Source organism: Heptranchias perlo, chromosome 5 (assembly GCF_035084215.1).
Source record: "Heptranchias perlo isolate sHepPer1 chromosome 5, sHepPer1.hap1, whole genome shotgun sequence".
Lineage (NCBI taxonomy): Eukaryota > Metazoa > Chordata > Chondrichthyes > Hexanchiformes > Hexanchidae > Heptranchias > Heptranchias perlo.
In genome coordinates this window covers 27,695,864-27,716,100 of record NC_090329.1, presented here as the reverse complement: position 1 = coordinate 27,716,100, position 20,237 = coordinate 27,695,864, and the positions used below count along the sequence as shown (strand labels likewise).

Genomic DNA, 20,237 nt, shown 5'->3' with positions numbered 1-20,237 from the left:
GACATGGCGTTACACTTGATTATATGCTTGAGAGGCACTGAATGAGTAGGGGGAAGAAGAAAGAACATGAGAAGGAATCTAGTAGACCTTAGCTTGGGTGAATTCATGCTCCCTTACTCTCTCTATGCACTGCAGTGCAATGATTTCCAGGGTGGCCTCTTTAAGGCTTTCTCCTTTGCTTGTCTGCTCACCTCTGTTACATACCCCATTCTTCTGCAAGATCATGCCCCCTGCGTTTAAGTGCAAATCATTAATGTATACCACAAAAAGCAAAGGCCTAGTACCAAGCCCTGCGGCTCCCCACAGGGAACAGCCTTCCAGTCACAAAAACACCCGTCCACCATTACCCTTTGCTTCCTGCCACTGAGCCAATTTTGGATCCAATTTACCACATTCCGTTGGATCCCATAGGCCTTTTCTTTTTTGACCAATCTGCCATGTGGGACCTTGTCAAAAGCCTTGCTAAAATCCATGTAGACTACATCAATTGCGCTACCCTCATTGATCCTCCTTGTCACCTCCTCGAAAAATTCAATCAAATTAGTCAGACACGACCTCTCCTTAACAAATCCGTGCTGACTGTCCATGATTAGTCCGTGCCTTTCTAAGTGACAGTTTATCCTGTCCCTCAGAATTGATTCCAATAATTTGCTTACCACCGAGGTTAGGCTGACTGGCCTGTAATTCCTGGGTCTATCCTTCGCTCCCTTTTTAAACAACAGTACAGCATTAGCAGTCCGCCAATCCTCTGGCACTATGCCTGTATCCAGTGAAGTTTGGAAAATAATTGTTAAAGCCTCCGCTATTTCCTCCCTTGCTTCTTTTAACAGCCTGGGATACATTTCATCCGGCCGTGGTGATTTATCCACTTTCAAAGATGCTAATCCCCTTAATACTTCCTCTATCACTATGTTTATCCCATCCAATATTTCACACTCCTCCTCCTTAACTTCAATCCCTGCATCATCCCTCTCTGTGAAGACAGATGCAAAGTATTCATTAAGAACCATACCCACATCTTCCGCCTCCACACATAGGTTACCTTTTTGGTCTCTAATACGCCCTGCTCTTTCCTTAGTTATCCTCTTGCTCTTTATATATTCATAAAACATCTTTGGGTTTTCTTTGATTTTACCTGCTAATATTTTTTCATGCCCCCCTCTTTGCTTTCCTAATTTCCTTTTTAACTTCACCCCTGCACTTTCTATACTCCTCTAAGCTTTCCGTAGTTTTGAGTTCCCGGTGTCTATCATAGGCTTTCTTTTTCTGCCTGGTGAGCCCATGCCGGCTCTTTGTAAGAGCAATCCAGTTAGTCCCATTCCCCCGCTCTTTCCCTGTAGCCCTGAAAATTGTTTCCCTTCATGTATTTATCCAATTCCTTTTTGAAAGCCACGATTTGAAGCTGCCTCCACCACCCGCTCGGGCAGCGCATTCCAGATCATAACTACTCGCTGCGTAGAAAGTTTTTCCTCATGTCGCGTTTGGTTCTTTTGCCAATCACCTTAAATCTGTGTCCTCTGGTTTTCGGCCCTCCCGGCAATGGGAACAGTTTCTCTTTATTTACTTTATCTGAACCCTTCATGATTTTGAACACTTCTATCAAATCTCCTCTGAACCTTCTCTGTTCTAAGGAGAACAACCCCAGCTTCTCTAGTCTCTCCACATAACTGAAGTCCCTCATCCCTGGCATAATACTAGTAAATCTTTTCGGCACCCCCTCTAAAGCCTTCACATCCTTCCTAAAGTGTGGTGCCCAGAATTGGACACAAAACTCCAGTTATGGCTGAATCAGTGTTTTATAAAGGTTCAACATAACTTCCTTGCTTTTGTACTCTGTGCCTCTATTTATAAAGCCCAGGATCCCGTCTGCTTTTTTAACTGCTTTTCAACCTGTCCTGCCACCTTCAAAGGTTTGTGCACATATACTCCCAGGTCTCTCTGTTCCTGCACCCCCTTTTTTAGAAGCAACCATTCATGAACCAGCTAGTGCCATAAACTGACCAATGAAATCATAACTTTCTCACACATTTTCAGCCACTTCATTCAGGTCTGTGCACAAATATATTACATAATTCTGAAAATAATCACTAAACTTACCTATAAAAGGGTTCATTTAACATTAAAAATGCTACAATAAGTTTACCCCATTTAGGCCTGCACTGTCTAGGACCTGATGCTTGAGCTGGAAATTTTTCCTGGGCTTTGGAAGTTACAGATTTCTAGGTTCTGTGGAGCAATATTATGCATGTGTATGTGTGCGTGTGCACATGTGTGAAACAGAAATGCATAATGGGAATTACAATTACGACCAACTATAATACTTAGGGTGTACTGTGAACACCAGGCAGAAAATTTACAAATAGCAACTGAGAGGTCTCAGCTTGATTTAAAAACAATCAATATTTTATACAATTTAAACCATTAAACAAAAATTCTAAGATAGCAGTATTAATTGGGAAAGCAAAAACTAAAATACTGCAGATGCTGAAAATCTGAAACAAAAATAGAAAATGATGGAAACACTCAGCTGGTCGGACAAAGTCTATGGAAAGGAAAAAAGTTAACATTTCAGGTATAACTGAGTATCACATGATGTGTTGCCTCCCTGGTGCCAGGATAAAGGATATCATGCAATGGGTGCAGAACATTCTGGGGGGAAAGGGGAACAGCCAGACGTCGTGGTCCGTGTCTGAACCAACGACATAGGAAGGAAGAGGGTTGAGGTCCTGCAGTCGGAGTTTCAGGCGCTGGGGAGAAAGTTGAAGAGCAGGACCTCAAAGGTGGTAATCTCTGAATTAATCCTACGCGCTAGTGAGTATAGGAGCAGTAAGATCAGGCAGGCTAATGCTTGGCTGAAGAAATGGGTCAGGATGGAGGACTTCAGGTTCCTGCGGCATTGGGACCATTTCTGGGGCAGGAGGGACCAGTACAAGATGGACGACTTACACCTCAACAGTGTTGGGACCAATGTCCTTGCGGGAGGATAAGTAGTGCTGTGGGGGAGGGTTTGAACTAATTTGGCTGAGGAGGGGCACCAGGATGAAGCATTAGAGAGGAGAAACAAGGTGCACAGAGAACTGGGAGATACAAACAGCATTAGAATAAAGAGTAGTTCAGAAATAGGAGGGAGCAGACAGGGGGGAAATGCGAGGCAGTCTAGGATGAGTTTGGAGTGCATGTGCGTAAATGCACGAGCGTGGTAAATAATGTTGGTGAGCTGCAGGCACAAATTGCTACATGGGAGTATGATACAGTGGCAATAACTAGAGACCTGGCTCAAATAAGTGGAGGATTGGGAACTTAATATTCCTGGCTACCAAGTATTTAGGAAAGATAGGGAAGGAAAAAAAGGAGTTGGGGGTGACAGTCTTGATCAAAGATACTGTTATGGCATTGGAAATGGATGATGTACTTGAGGGTTCAAAGGCAGAATCTATTTGGTTAGAATTAAGGAACAATAGAGCAACTATTACGCTTCTGGCTGTATACTACAGGCCACCAAATAGTTGGAAGGAGATAAAGCAAATTTCAGAACCGTGCAGGAACTATAGAGTAGTGATAATGGGGGGCTTCAATTATCCTAATATAGACTGTGGAAATAACAGTGTAAAGGGCAAAGAGGGGGAGGAATTCCTGAAATGTGTAAAAGAGAACTTTCTTGTTGAGTACGTTTCTAGCCCAAGGAGAAAGGAAGCAGTGCTGGATCTAGTTCTGGGGAATAAAGTGGGGCAAGTGGAGCATGTTTCAATGGGGGAGCATTTGGGGAACAGTGATCATAATATCATCAGGTTTAGAATAGTTATGGAAAAGGACAAGGAACAATCAAGCATAAAAATACTTAACTGGAAGAGGGCTAATTTCAATGAGTTGAAAGAGGATCTGACCCAAATCAAAGATTGTCAGGTAAAACAGTAATTGATAAATGAGAGCTCTTCAAAGAGGAGATAGTTCGGGGACAGACTAGGCACATTTCCACAACAGGAAAAGGAAGTGCTCCCAAAGCTAGAGCTCCCTGGATGACTAAAAATATAGAGAGTAAAATGAAACAGAAAAAGAAGGCTTATGATAAATCTTTGGTTCATAATATAATAGAGAACCAAGCTGAATAGAGACAGTACAGTGGAGAACTGAAAAAGGAAATATAAGGTGCAAAGTGAGTGTAGATTAGATTAGCGGGTAACATAAATGGGAACCTAAAGTTTTTTATAAACATATAAATAGTAAAAGGGTAGTCAAAGAAAGGGTAGGGCCAATTAGGGACCAAAAAGGAAATCTTGTGTTGCCAGAGGGCATGGCTGATGTACTAAATGTATACTTTGCATACGTCTTCTCTAAAGAAGAGAATGCTGCCAATGTCACAGTAAAGGAGGAGGTAGTAGAGAAATTGGATAGGATCAAAATAAAGAGTTGGTACTTAAAAGGTTGTCAGGACTCAAAGTAGAACAGCCATCCAGTCCGGATGGGATGAATTCGAGGTTACTGAGGGAAGTAAGGGTGGCTAAAGCGGCAGCTCCAGCCACAGTCGTCCAATCCTCCTTAGATATGGGAGCGGTGCCAGAGGATGTTACACCCCCTGTTCAAAAAAGGGGAGAGGGATAAACCCATCAACTGCAGGCCAGTCATCCTAACGTCACTGGTGGGGAAACTTTTAGAGACAATAATCCGGGACAAAATTAATTGTCACTTGAAAAAATATGGGTTAATAAATGACAGCCAGCATGGATTTGTTAAAGGCAAATCGTGTTTGACTAACTTGATTGAGTTCTTTGATGAAGTAACGGAGAGGGATGAAGTTAGTGTGGTTGATGATGTGTACATGGACCTTCAAAAGGCATTTGATAAAGTACCACATAATAGACTTGTTAGCAAAATTGAAGCCCATGGGATTAAAGGGGCAGTGTCAGTATCGATACGAATCGGCTAAGGGACAGAAAGTAGAAAGGTAAATGGTTATTTTTCAGACTGGAGGGACAGTGGTCCCCAGGTGTCAGTATTAGGACCACTGAATTTTTGATATACATTAATGACCTGGACTTGGATATAAGGGGCATCATTAAAATGTTTGCAGATGCATCGGAAATGTAGTAAATAGCGAGGAGGATAATAGACTTCAGGAGGATACAGCCAGAATGGTGAAATGGGCAGGCGCATGACAGATGAAATTTAAAGCAGAGAAGTGTGAAGTGACACATTTTGGAACAAAGAACGAGGAGAGACAATGTAAACTAAATTGTACAATTTTAAATGGGGCGCAAGAACATAGAGACCTGGAGGTGTATGTACTCAAATCTATGAAGGTAGCAGGGCAAGTTAATAAGGCGGTTAAGAAAGCATATGGGATACATGGCTTTGTAAATAGGGGCATTGAATACAAAAACAAGGAAGTCATGCTGAACCTTTACAAATCACTGGTTAAGCCCCAGCTGGAGTATTGTATCCAAATCTGGGCACCACACTTTTTAGGAAGGATGTCAAGGCCTTAAAGAGTGTGCAGAGGAGATTTATCAGGGATGAGTGCTTCAGTTATGTGGAGAGACTGGAGAACCTTAGAACAGAGAAGGTTAAGGGGAGATCTAATAGAGGTGTTCAAAATCATGAAACTATTTCCAGTGGCAAAAGAGTCGGTAACCAGAGGACACAGATTTAAGATCATTGGCAAAAGAATCAGAAGGGAGATGAGGAGAATTTCCTTTAACCAGCTAGTTGATATGATCTGGAATGCATTGCCTGAAAGGGTGGTGGCAGCAGATTGAATAGTAACTTTCAAAAGGGAATTGTGTATATGTAAAGGAAAAATTTGCAGGACTATAGGAAAAGAGCATGGGAATGGGACTAATTGGATAGCTATTTCAAAGAGCCGGCACAGGCACGATGGGCTGAATGGACTCCTCTGTGCTGTATGATTCTATGTGCATGATTTTGGTAAGGCTGCATTTATTGCCCATCCCTAGTTGCCCTGAGAAGGCGGAGGGCCTGATCTTTGAACTGCTATGGCCCTTGTAGTGATGATGCTTCCACAATGTTGTTCAATAGAGAATTCCTAGTTTTTTCCCAGTGATGCTGAAGGAACATCTATATATATCCAAGTCAGAATGGTGTATGACTTGGAGGGGAACCTGGAGGTGATGGTGTTCCCACAACATTGCTGCTATTGTCTTCTTGATGATGGAGATCACAGGGAAGTGGATTGCTGTTGAAGTAGCCTTGGTGAGTTACTGCAGTACATCCTGCAGATCGTACATACTGCAGCCACAGTGAGCCAGTGGTGGAATCTGTATGGAGGTAATTTTATAGGGTTCACACTCCTGTTGCAGAATTTTGTTTGAGGGGAATGCGTGCCGAGTATTCAGGCACAGAAGGCAATGGATGGAAAATGGGTCAGACCGCAAAAATGACACGCTGTCATGTTTGAATTTCTAAAACGTGCTCCCATCGCTTGAAGCCCTGTGATGAGAGCGCAAGCTTATAAAATTACCCCTTAAAAGTACACAACTGCTGGGTCCAGCTCATACTTAATTTAAATTATGTACTGTTAGGATGTTGATTAAGCTTTTTTCTTTAGAAAAGGACAGAATTGAATGGCAGAATTATCCTCTGTCTATTCACCAGTTTTTAGTGGTGATACTGGGGCAGGCAGATGCCACAAAATAGTTTGGGGACTAGATCCTCACCCATTTCTGTGCTCAAATATTCTCTGCCCTTCCAAGTATAGGGTGGATGCATTTAAATGGCACGATAATGTGGACTGACTTCATATGTAATGTTTTTGGTTATTACTGCCTCAGTAACACTGGACACCACTTAACATCAGTGTTAAACATGCATGCAGTGTTATTAAGCAACTCAGAGGAAACTTTATAACACAGTAGCAGGCATGTAATGGTATTGTAGACTTTCTCTAATTGTTGGAAGTTGGCAGCAGTTATAGAGCCAGCAATATGGCCCCAGTTGAGGTGGATCCCTAATCTGCAGCCACATGCAAATTCCCATCCTTCCTCCCTCTCCACTCCCCCGCCACATTGGCCAGTTCCAAGGGGCTGGCAGGAATACTGCTGGTGGCTCGCTGGAAATATTTAATTGAAGCTGACCTCAAGAAATTTACAGGATCAGTCGGGCAGTAGGAGATCCCACCCTGCCACACTTCCAACAGCAATGCTACTGTTGCAGAATATGTGGGCTGAGGTGAACTAACTGCAATTTTCAAGATAAGAGAATTGACAAAATTGTTTCAAGCAAATTGTCCACCAGGGTGAAAGGTACAAACACCAGGAGATACATGTTAAACTTTCTAAACTTGGGAGTAAAAAGGGGAGCCAGAGGCAACATGTTTATTCAAAAGGTAACAGAATAGTCGAACAAATTTGCAGGAAAGTTACAGAGAGTAGAATTAATTTTAAGAAGCAATGAGCTTTTTTCCAGAGAGAAGGGATTGAAAACTGTGGTTCTGTGATAAGTGGGTACAGTTGATCTATCAAAAAAGCACAGACTTGTTGGGCCTAAGAACTTTTCTTGTTTATCAAAAATTATGATGTTCTGGCTATACTTTTCAACCGTGTTCTTTTCCCCCCAGGTGATTTAGATTATTATTGGTTGGATCCAGTCACATGGCATAGCAGTGATACCTCACCTATCAGCTCTGTAAGTCGACATCAATTTTTTAATACTCATAAAATCAATTGATTTGTTCTTTCTCAGTTGTTGAAGATGTTTTGTGAGAATACTAACAGCGACGGAATGGTACAGCATTATAATATTACTAACAATAATGAGGAGTCTGGAACATTCATGTCAGTAATGTCGTGCAGTCTGAAGTAACATTTCTATCATTAATGCAGTAAGTCTGAATATAGAGTCAGTAGCATTACTATCAGTAATACAGAGTAATCTGCATATAGAGTCAGTAGCATTACTATCAGTAATACAGAGTAATCTGAATATAGAGTCAGTAGCCACACTGTGAGTAATACAGAGTAATCTGAATATAGAGTCGGTAACATTACTATTACTAGTGCAGTGTAATCTGAATATAGAGCCAGGATCTTTACTATCATTAGTACAGTGTAATCTGAATATAGGGTCAGTAGAATTCAAATTACACTGTACTATTCGCTGTCAATAGTACAGTATAATCTGAAAATAGAGTCAGGAACATTACTGTCAGTAGTACATAGTCATCTCAAAGTGTAGTCAGTAACATTACCGTCAATAGTACAGTGTAATGTGAATAGTGTCTGTAGCTTTACAGACTGTAGTACACTGTAATATCAAAGTAGAGTCAGTAACATATAGATTTAGTAACATTACTGTCAGTAGTACAGTGTGATCTGAATATAGAACCAGTAACATTACAGTCACTAGTACAGTGTAATCTCAATATAGAATCTGTAACGTTACTGTCAATAGTACAGTTTAATCTGAATATAGTCAGTAACATTACTGTCAATAGTACAGTGTACTCTGACTATAGAGTCTGTAACATTACCGTCAATAGCACCGTGTAATGTGAATATAAAGTCAGTAAAATTACTGTCATTAGTACAGTGTAATCTGAATATAGAGTCAGTAGCATTATTGTCAGTAGTACAGTGTAATGCGAATACAGAATCAGTAACATTATTGTTATTAGTATAGTGTAATCTGAATATAGAGTCCGTACCGTTATTATCAATAGTACAGTGTAATCTGAATAGAGTCTGTAACTTATCAGTCAGTAGTACAGTGTAATCAGAATATACAGTCAATAACATTACTGTTACGGGTACAGTGTAATCTGAATCTGGAGTCAGTATCATTACCGTCAATTGCACAGTTATAGAATGGTTACCGCACTGAAGGAGGCCATTTGGCCCTTCGATCCTGTGCCAGTTCTCTGCAAGAGCAGATCAACTCGTCCCACTCCCCTGCCCTTTCTCCTTAGCCCTACAAATTTTTTCCCTTCAAGTATTTATCCAATTCCCTTTTGAAAGCCACGATTGAATCTGCCTCCACCACCCTTTCAGGCAGTACATTCCAGATCATAACCACTCACTATGTAAAAAAGTGTTTCCTCATGTCGCCTTTGGTTCTTTTGCCAATCACCTTAAATCTGTGTCCTCCTTCCGCCAATGGGAACAGTTTCTCTCGATCTACTCTGTCTCGACCTTTCATGATTTTGAATACCTCTATCAAATCTCCTCTCAACATTCTCTGTTCCAAGGAGAACAACTCCAGCTTCTCCAGTATATCCACGTAACTAAAGTCCCTCATCCCAGGAACCATTCCAGTAAATCTTTTCTGCACCCTCTCTAAGGCCTTCAGATCCTTCCTAAAGTGCGGTGCCCAGAATTGGACGCAATACTCCAGTTGTGGCCGAACCAGTGTTTTATAAAGGTTCATCGTAACTTCCTTGCTTTTGTACTCTGTGCCTCTATTTATAAAGACCAGGATCCCGTATGCTTTTTTAACCACTTTCTCAACCTGCCCTGCCACCTTCAAAGGTTTGTGCACATATACCCCCAGGTCTCTCTGTTCCTGCACCCCTTTTAGAATTGCACCCTTCAGTTTATATTGCCTCTCCTCGTTCTTCCTACCAAAATGTATTACTTTGCACTTCTCTGCGTTAAATTTCATCTGCCACGTGTCAGCCCATTCCACCAGCCTGTCTTGAAGTCTATTACTACCCTACTCACAGTTCACTACCTTTCCAAGTTTTGTGTCATCTACAAATTTGGAAATGATGCCCTGTACATCCAAGTTCAAGCAATTAATATATATCAAGAAAAGCAGTGGTCCTAGTATCAACCCCTGGGGAACACCACTGTACACCTCCCTCCAGTCCAAAAAACAACCGTTCACCACTACTCTCTGTTTCCTGCTCTCACCCCGAACTGAAAAATTTCATCAACTTTGCTTCCAATTTCCACCCTTCCCTCGCCTTCACATGGTCCATCTCCGACTCTTCCCTTCCCTTCTTCGACTTCTCTATCTCCATTTCTGGGGATAGGCTGTCAACCAATATCTATTATAAGCCCACCGACTTCTACAGTTACCTTGATTACACGTCCTCCCACCCCACTTCCTGTAAGGACTCGATTCCCTTCTCCCAGTTTCTCTGTCTCCGATCTGACGATGCCACCTTCCACACCAGTGCTTCCAATATGTCTTCCTTTTTCCTCAACCAAGAATTCCCCTTCACTGTAGTTGACCGTGTCTGCCCTATTTCCCGCACTTCTGCCCTCACCCCTTCCCTTCCCTCCCAGAATCATGACAGGGTCCCCCTTGTCTTCACTTTCCAACCCACCAGCCTCCACATTCAACATATCATCATCCGCCATTTCTGCCACCTCCTCCACGTTCCCACCACCAAACACACCTTCCCCTCCCCTCCCCTTTCAGTGTTCAGAAGGGAACGCTCCCTTCGCAACACCCTGGTCCACTCTTCCATCGCCCCCAACACCCACTCTCCTCCCCACGGCACCTTCCCGTGCGAGCGCAGGAGATGCAACACCTGCTCCTTCACCTCCTTCCTTCCCACCATCCAGGGCCCCAAACACTCCTTCCAGGTAAACAGTGATTTACTTGTACTTCTTTCAGTTTAGTATATTGTATTCGCTGCTCACGATGCGGTCTCCTCTACATTAGGGAGATCAAATGCAGACTGGGTGATCGCTTTGCTGAACACCTCCGTTCAGTTCGTAAGCGTGACCCTGACCTGCCGGTCACTTGCTATTTTAATTCCCTGTCCCACTCCCATTCTGACTTCTATGTCCTCGGCCTCTTACACTGTTCCAATGAAGCTCGAGGAACAGCACCTCATCTTTTGTTTAGGCACTTTACAACCTTCCGGACTCAACATCAATTTCAATAACTTCAGATCATAACCACTGTTCCCATTTACAAAAAAAAATTATTTATGGGACTGCTGCTGCTAGTTATGGTTCTGCTGTTGGCGTTTACAGCTACCCGGGACCAATCTTTTGTTTCTTAACCTGTCCCATTACCACCCTTCTTGCCTTGCACCATCAACCCTTTTGTCATTTAATCACTCTTGCCCTCTTACTTATCACAGACCTTCCCTTTCGTTCTTTCCTTCTCTGCCATCCTTTCCCTCCTTCCAGTTCTTCCAGTTCAGGCCTTCACCCTGAAACATTAATTCTGTTTCTTTCTCCACAGAAGCTGACTTGCTCAGCTTTCTCAGCATTTTTTGTTTTTATTTCTAGAGTCAGTAACATTACTGTTAATAGTACAGTGTAATCTGAATATAGTGTCCGTAACATTACTGTTACTAATACAGTATAATGTGAATATAGGGTCAGTATCATTACTGTCAGTACTACTACTGTCAGTACGACAGTGTAATCTGAATATAGAGTCAGTAATATTACTCTCATTAGTACAGTGTAGCCTGAATATAGTCGAATGTAAGGTGACACCTGACGAAGGAGGGAAAGCTCCGAAAGCTTGTGATTTTCAAATAAAACTGTTGGACTATAACCTGGTGTTGTAAGATTCCTTATATTTGTCCACCCCAGTCCATCACCGGCATCTCCACATCCTGAATATAGTCAGTAGCATTACTGTCATTACTGCAGTATAATCTGACTACAAAGTCAGTTTCATTTACTGTTACTAGAACGTTGTTATCTGAATGTGGTCAGTAGCATTCAGATTACACTATTATTGACTGTTAATAGTACAGTTTAATTTGAATATAGAGTCACTAACATTACTGTTACTAATACAGTGTAATCTGAATATAGTCAGTAACATTACTGTAAATGGTACAGTGTAATATGAATATAGTGTCCCTAAGATTACTGTTACTAGTGCAGTGTAATCTGAATATAGGATCAGTAACATTACTGTTAATAGTAGTGTAATCTGAATATAATGTCCGTAAGATTACTGTTACTAGTATGGTGCAATGTTAAAATAGATTCGGTAACATTACTCTCAGTACTACAGTGCAATCTGCATATAGAGTCAGTAACATTACTTTTACTAGTTCAGTGTAATCTGAATATAGTGTCTGTAACATTTCTATCAGTAGTACAGTATAATCTGAATATAGATTCTGTAATATTACTGTAATGTGAATATAGAGTCAGTAACATTACTGTCATTGGTACAATGTAATCTGAATGCAGTGTCAGTTACATTACTGTTAGTAGTGCAGTGCAAGGTGAATATAGGGTCAATAATATTACTGTCTGTACTACAGTGTAATGTGAATATAAAGTCAGTAGCATTACAGCCAGCAGTACAGTGTAATGTGTCTTTAGAGTCACTAACATTACTGTCAGTATTACAGTGTAATCTGAATATAGAGTCCGTAACATTACTGTCATTCGAACAGCCTAATCTGTATATGGAGTCAGTATCATTTCTGTCCTTAGTCCAGCGTAATCTAAATATAGTCAGCAGCATTACTGTCATTAGTACAGTATAATCTCAATATAGAGTCAGAAACATTGCTGTTACTAATACAGTGTAATCTTAATACAGAGTCCGTAACATTACTTACAATAGTACAGTGTAATCTGAACGTAGAGTCGGTAGCATTACTGTTGCTAGTACAGTTAAATATGAATATAGAGTCAGTAACATTACTACCACTAGTACAGTTTATTGAATTGGTGCCACTTAATGTGGCTTCCGGGTTTGCCGTCGGAAAGCTGCACAGTGGGCAGACTGCACACTCGCACCACAGGCTGTCAGCTGGAGGAGCTCTATTTAAAGGGCCATTGCTTCAAAGACTTTTGCTGGAGCAAAGACCCAGACACCACAATGGAGCAGCAGAGGGGCAAGGCAGCTCCAAGGCTCAGTGACGCCTCACTGCAGAAACTACTGGACGGGGTGAAGAGGAGCAGGGAAGCATTTTACCCAGCGGACGGGAGGAAGCGCCCTGCCTCTGCCACCAAGAAGGCCTGGCTCGAGGTGGCAGAGGAGGTCACCAGCAGGAGCAACATTTCCCGCACCTGGGTCCAATGCAGGAAGTGCTTCAATGACCTAAGTAGGTCAGCAAAAGTGAGTACACTTACTGATTCCCCTACATTCCGTGTTCCACAGCACCGCCCCCCACCCCACAACTCCTTCTGCACTGCCAACACTACTCTATCACATCACTCCTCACACCTACTTAAGGCTCATGCTCAACTTAACTTCACTTCCTGAGCACTTCCTCACCTCCCAATTTGTGACCCCACCACTTCCAGGCATCTCAATCCTCATCCAATGTGATGTGATACTCACCCTCTGATGTACCTCTTTCACGGTCAGTCTTACCCAAAGCAATGCATTCATCAGTTGACCACTTCACTATCACTCACGCATGACTGTTCTTTCTCCCCTTGTCGGAGAAGAGAGCGCAAAATACACGGCAGAGGGCGAAGACAAGTAGTGGTTCTCACGGACACAGAGCAGGAGTCCCTGGAGATCGGCCGCACCCTCGAATGCCTGTCCTTCGGGGACGCTGAGACTGTGTCTGGTGACACAACTTTAACATTCATCACACACAACATGAATTGATGTGAACAATGCTTGGCATGTTGAACACCTCAGTATGCTCATCACAACATGACACATCTATGATGCTTAATATTGCCTTCTGTTCTCTTACAGGTTCTTCAATGACTGCAGTGACGGCAGAGGGCGATTCCTCAGAGGAGCTCCCAGCCTCTGAGGTTGCACTGTCACATGTTAGTGAGCCATCCACCAGCGCAGATACTCTCAGCTCAGTGGGTCCTAATAGTTAGTTAGTTGGGTTGGCACCTGGTGAGTCACAACACACAAGTGAGCACGAGCTGACACTGGTGGCAAGGGCAGCTGTGGAGAGTCCGCGTCGGTGAGCGTACTCCTCTCCAGGCTCTGCTCAGCTGGATGCAGATGCTGAACCTCGGGGGCCATCCTTTCAAAGGAGAATGATCAAGGGGCAGCAGCACATTTGCGAGGTACTGGAACAGGTGCCACGCACACTCTCCACAATAGCGCAGAGGATGGAAGAGTCCAACTCCTGCATGAGTGGAATGGTGGCACAGGTACGGGAGAGAATCTCCGAGATAGTGTGGCAGGGACATGAGCAACTGTCTGAGATAGTGTCACAGGTAACAGCGGAAATGTCTGAGATAGTGTCGCTGGTAACTGCGGAAATGTCTGAGATAGTGTCGCAGGTAACTGCGGAAATGTCTGAGATAGTGTCGCTGGTAACAGCGGAAATGTCTGAGGTAGTGTCGCAGGTAACTGCGGAAATGTCTGAGATAGTGTCGCAGGTAAGTGCGGAAATGTCTGAGATAGTGTCACTGGTAACTGCGGAAATGTCTGAGGTAGTGTCACAGGTAACTGCGGAAATGTCTGAGATAGTGTCGCAGGTAAGTGCGGGAATGTCTGCAATGGAGAGAAGGCTAGCCTGCGTTCAGCTTCAAGCACGGCTCACAAATGAGTCCATTCAGGCCCTAACAATGGTCGTTTGGACTCAGGCTGAACAATATTCTGCCACCTTAAACAGGCTGACAGATACTTTAGAAGTGGCCTTCCAAGGCATCACACATGTCCACCACACTGTTGTCCAGCAGGGTGATAGGAGTGATGTGGGCCTGGCCCACGGGAGGGATGGTGGCGACAGGTGACGTGGAAGTGGGGACGCCATTCAAAGCGCCCCCACATCTCACCCGTTACCCCACTCTCAACCAGTACCCGCAAAGCTGCCTTCTCGCCAGGCGGCCGCGTCTGCCTCTGCACAGGTGCAGGTGGAGCAGTCTTCGGAGGGGCCCTCACAGGCTCCAAAACCCAGAGGGTGTAGGCCCAAAGCATCTAAACAGTCCGGCCATGAACATGAGCAACCTGCCACGACCTTTGCCGCAGCCACAGGGGATGCACCACGTAGAAGCGGAAGGAAAAGAAAGGCTAAGGTTTTGTGAGCACGAAGGGTATGCACAAGGGTGTCTGACAGACTGTCATGTTTTTCATTTATATTTATTTATGTTAAACTCACATTAAATGTTGTGATTCTCACCAATACTGCCACGTCTTGCCCATTCTTGACTGGGTTTTGCGATAGGGCCCTTTCATGAGGTTCACCATGAACGGCAACACTTGATGCCACGCAGTGGGTGACTTTACAGTGGGTGTATGTGTAGTTGCAGGACTGTTTTGTGCAGGGAGGGGTGGCGAGGCTGGTGATGTTGTTCGTCCTCGGATGTAGTGATGAATGCAGCCATGGCACCTGCCCCATCCTGATGGTGTCAGTTTGAGGAGGCCCGAAAAGTTGGTAAATATGTGTGAACAGAAGAATTGTGAGTGGAAACTAAGAATTTTCAGTGAAAACACAAAGATCTTCCAGCCGAAAGTTTGTCTGAGAGAACTGAGTGCCCTGCTGCAATAACTCACCTTTTATCCCCATCTGTCAAACAAGCATTTCAATGTCTAACTGGCTGCTGGCTGAAACACGTCTGGTAGAACGTGGAGTGTTTCCCACAGCACGGGAAACATGCTGAGGATGTTTGAAAATCGTTCCCCTGCCTCAATGTGCACAAAATTAAGTACTTCAATTATCGAACTAACTGTCTTAACTATCATCCCACCGGCTTTAATTGCCGGTGTCAGTGGGAAGCCCGGAAGTCTGCGGGTTGGAGCCGGATTCCGAACCCGCTCGGGATTTCCCAGATTTTCGGAGCCACCCCCCCCACCCCACCCCCCCGCCCCCAATGCACCTGCACTTGAATTCCAAAATCAAGCCCCATGTGTCAGCGCTGAGATTGAGCACTATGGGTATGATTTTTACCTGGAGCCGAAACTCAGCTGGTGGGCAGATAATCACGGGGCAAACCCGGAAGGAAAGTGAGAGCGATCTGCGACTGCAACTAAATTGAAGGCACTTAATTTTACTTCCGGGTTTTGCATCTCCAACCTGCGCAGCAGGCGTACTGTGCACCCACATGACACAATCTGAAGTTCACTATTTAAACTGAGGACACCATCCAGCGTGTTGTGTGGCACTACCACCGTGCTAAATGGAATAGATTCAGAACAGATCAAGTTGCTCAAAACTGGGCAACCATGAGGCGCTGTGGGCCATCAGCAGCAGCAGAATTGTATCCCACAATCTGTAACCTCATGGCCCGGTATAGTCCTCACTCTACCATTACCAACAAGCCAGGGGATCAACCCTGGTTCAATGAGGAGTGTAGAAGAGCATGCCAGGAGCAGCACCAGGCGTACCTAAAAATGAGGTGCCAACTTGGTGAAGCTACAACACAGGATTACATGCATGCTAAACAGCGGAAGCAACATGCTATAGACAGAGCTAAGCGATTCCACAACCAACGGATCAGGTCAAAGCTCTGCAGTCCTGCCATATCCAGTCGTGAAAGGTTGGTAGACAATTAAACAATTAACGGGAGGAGGAGGCTCTGCAAACATCCCCATCCTCAATGATGGCACGTGAGTGCAAAAGACAAAACTGAAACGATTGCAACTATCTTCAGCCAGAAGTGCCGAGTAGATGATCCATCTCGGCCTCCTCCCAATATCCCCACCATCACAGAAGCCAGACTTCAGCCAGTTCGATTCACTCAACGTGATATCAAGAAACGGCTGAGTGCATTGGATACAACAAAGGCTATTGCCCCTGACAACATCCCGGCTGTAGTGCTGAAGACTTGTGCTCCAGAACTAGCCACGCCTCCAGCCAAACTGTTCCAGGACAACGACAACACTGGCATCTACCCGACAATGTGGAAAATTGTCCATAGGAACATAGGAACAGGAGTAGGCCATTCAGCCCCTCGTGCCTGCTCCGCCATTTGATAAGATCATGGCTGATCTGTGATCTAGCTTCATATACCTGCCTTTGGCCCATATCCCTTAATACCTTTGGTTGCCAAAAAGCTATCTATCTCACATTTAAATTTAGCAATTGAGCTAGTATCAATTGCCGTTTGCGGAAGAGAGTTCCAAACTTCTACCACCCTTTGTGTGTAGAAATGTTTTCTAATCTTGCTCCTGAAAGGTCTGGCTCTAATTTTTAGACTGTGCCCCCTACTCCTAGAATCCCCAACCAGTGGAAATAGTTTCTCTCTATCCACCCTATCCGTTCCCCTTAATATCTTATAAATTTTGATCAGATCACCCCTTAACCTTCTAAACTCTAGAGAAGACAACCCCAATTTGTGTAATCTCTCCTCGTAATTTAACCCTTGAAGTCCGGGTATCATTCTAGTAAACCTACGCTGCACTCCCTCCAAGGCCAATATGTCCTTCTGAAGGTGCGGTGCCCAGAACTGCTCACAGTACTCCAGGTGCGGTCTAACCAGGGTTTTGTATAGCTGCAGCATAACTTCTGCCCCCTTGTACTCTAGTCCTCTAGATATAAAGGCCAGCATTCCATTAGCCTTATTGATTATTTTCTGCACCTGTTCATGACACTTCAATGATCTATGTACCTGAACCCCTAAGTCTCTTTGGACATCCACTGTTCTTAACTTTTTACCATTTAGAAACTACCCTGTTCTATCCTTTTTTGATCCAAAGTGGATGACCTCACATTTGTCTACATTGAATTCCATTTGCCACAATTTTGCCCATTCACCTAATCTATCAATATCGCTTTGTAATTTTATGTTTTCATCTACACTGCTTACAATGCCACCAATCTTTGTGTCATCGGCAAACTTAGATATGAGACTTTCTATGCCTTCATCTAAGTCGTTAATAAATATTGTGAATAATTGAGGCCCCAAGACAGATCCCTGCGGGACTCCACTAGTCACATCCTGCCAATGTGAGTACCGTCCCATTATCCCCACTCTCTGTCGCCTTTCGCTCAGCCAATTTCCTAACCAAGTCCGTACTTTTCCCTCGATTCCATGGGCTTCTATCTTAGCTAACAGTCTCTTATGTGGGATCTTATCAAATGCCTTCTGGAAGTCCATATAAATAACATCCATTGACATTCCCCTGTCCACTACTCTAGTCACCTCTTCAAAAAATTCAATCAGGTTTGTCAGGCACAACCTACCTTTCACAAATCCATGCTGGCTCTCCCTGATTAACTGAAAATTCTCGAGGTGTTCAGTCACCCTATCCTTAATTATAGACTCCAGCAATTTCCCCACAACAGATGTTAGGCTAACTGGTCTATAATTCTCTGGTTTCCCTCCTTCTCCTTTCTTAAAAAGCAGAATGACATGTGCAATTTTCCAATCTAGAGGGACAGTTCCTGAATCTAGAGAACTTTGAAAGATTATAGTTAGGGCATCTGCAATGTATTCACCTACTTCCTTTAAAACCCTGGGATGGAAACCATCTGGTCCTGAGGATTTGTCACTTTTTAGTTCTATTATTTTCTTCATTACTGTTGCTTTACTTATGTTAATTTTATCGAGTCCCTGTCCCCGATTCAATATTAGTTTTCTTGGGATTTCCGGCATGCTATCCTCTTTTTCGACTGTAAATACTGACGCAAAGTAATTGTTCAACATGTCCGCCATTTCCCTATTGTCAATGACAGTATCCCCACTTTCAGTTTTTAAGGGGCTAACACTGCTCCTGACCACCCTCTTTTTCCTAATATAACTATAAAAGTTCTTTGTATTGGTTTTGATATCCCTTGCAAGTTTCTTTTCATACTCTCTTTTTGTAGCTCTTACTATCTGTTTTGTGACCCTTTGTTGATCTTTGTATCTTTCCCATTCGCCAGGATCTGTGCTATTTTTTGCCTTTTTATATGCCCTTTCCTTATGTCTTATACTGTCCCTTACCTCTTTAGTTGTCCATGGCTGTTTTTTTTGGCAAGTAGAGTTCTTGTCCCTCAGAGGTATAAACCAATTCTGTATCACGTTAAATGTTTCTTTAAACATTTCCCACTGATCATCAGTTGTTTTACCCATTAACAGATTTGCCCAGTTTACTGTGGACAGTCTCGGTCTCATCCCATTGAAGTCGGCCTTACCCAAGTCTAGAATCTTAGCAGCTGATTCACTTTTTTCCCTTTCAAACACTACATTGAACTCGATCATGTTATGATCACTATTGGATAGATGTTCACGCACAGTTAAGCTGTAAACTAAATCTGGTTCATTACTCATTACTAAATCTAGTATGGCTTGCCCCCTTGTTGCCTCTGGGACATACTGCTGTAGAAAACTATCCTGGACACACTCAAGAAATTCACTACCTTTCTGACAGTTGCTAGTCTGCTTTCCCCAATCTCTGTGAAGGTTAAAGTCCCCCATTAAAACCACTATGCCTTTCTTAGACGCTTGTCTAATCTCTGCATTTATACAATCTAGCACTTCAGAGCTGCTGCCAGGGCTCCTATATACAACTCCCACTATAGTCTTAGATCCTTTCCTATTTCTCAACCCATAAGGTCTCTGTTGGCTGCTTACCTCTCGTTATATCCTCCTTTATCATTGAATTGATTTAATCTCTAATCACTAAGGCTACTCCTCTCCCTCTTCCATTTTCCCAATCTCTCCTGTAGACCTTATAACCCGGTATATTTAATTCCCAATCCTGACCATCCTGCAGCCATGTCTCAGTAATAGCTATCATGTCATACCCTCCAATTTGAATTTGAACCTGTAGTTCATTTAATTTATTCCTTATACTCCATGCATTTGTATATAGAACTTTTAATTGGGCCACACACCCGAGTCTGACCTTCAGCTTTGATGCTGGGATAATTGCCTTACACCTTCTCGTTTTCACTTTATCTGTAGTGTCTAAAGTACACTTTCTTTCTGCTGCTCTATGCTTTTCCCTTTCACTTGTTCTTGAACAACTGTTAGTACGATTTGTATTGTAAATTTCCCCTGGGTCCTCCCCTCTCTTGCTGCTCTCAACTTTACTCCCTTCTGACTCCCCGCTAAGGTTCCCATCCCCCTGCTACTCTAGTTTAAACCTTCCCCAACAGCACGAGCAAACACCCCCGCGAGGACATTGGTCCCGGTCCTGCTCGGGTGTAACCCGTCCCACTTGTACAGGTCCCACCTTCCCCAGAACTGGTCCCAATGTCCCAGGAATCTAAATCCCTCCCTCCTACACCACCCCTGCAGCCACGCATTCATCCTGTCTATTCTCCTGTTCCTATACTCACTAGCACGTGGCACTGGTAGTAATCCTGAGATCACGACCTTTGAGGTCCTGCTTTATAATTTATCTCCTAACTCCTTAAATTCACCTTGCAGGACCTCATCCCTTTTTTTACCTACGTCGTTGGTACCGATATGGACCACGACTACTGGCTGTTCACCCTCCTC

At 43.5% G+C, this 20,237-nt stretch overlaps 1 protein-coding gene across 15 annotated transcripts in view; it reads left to right on the top strand.

The window, feature by feature from the left end:
- The window catches only part of LOC137321665 (regulating synaptic membrane exocytosis protein 1-like), a 984,914-nt gene that overhangs the window by 477,713 nt on the left and 486,964 nt on the right, over positions 1–20,237 (top strand). For all 15 annotated transcript variants that reach the window (XM_067984176.1, XM_067984183.1, XM_067984175.1 and 12 more), the window contains one exon: positions 7,571–7,638. In XM_067984176.1, coding sequence (XP_067840277.1) covers positions 7,571–7,638 — 68 coding nt within the window. The remainder of the gene's footprint in view (positions 1–7,570; positions 7,639–20,237) is intronic.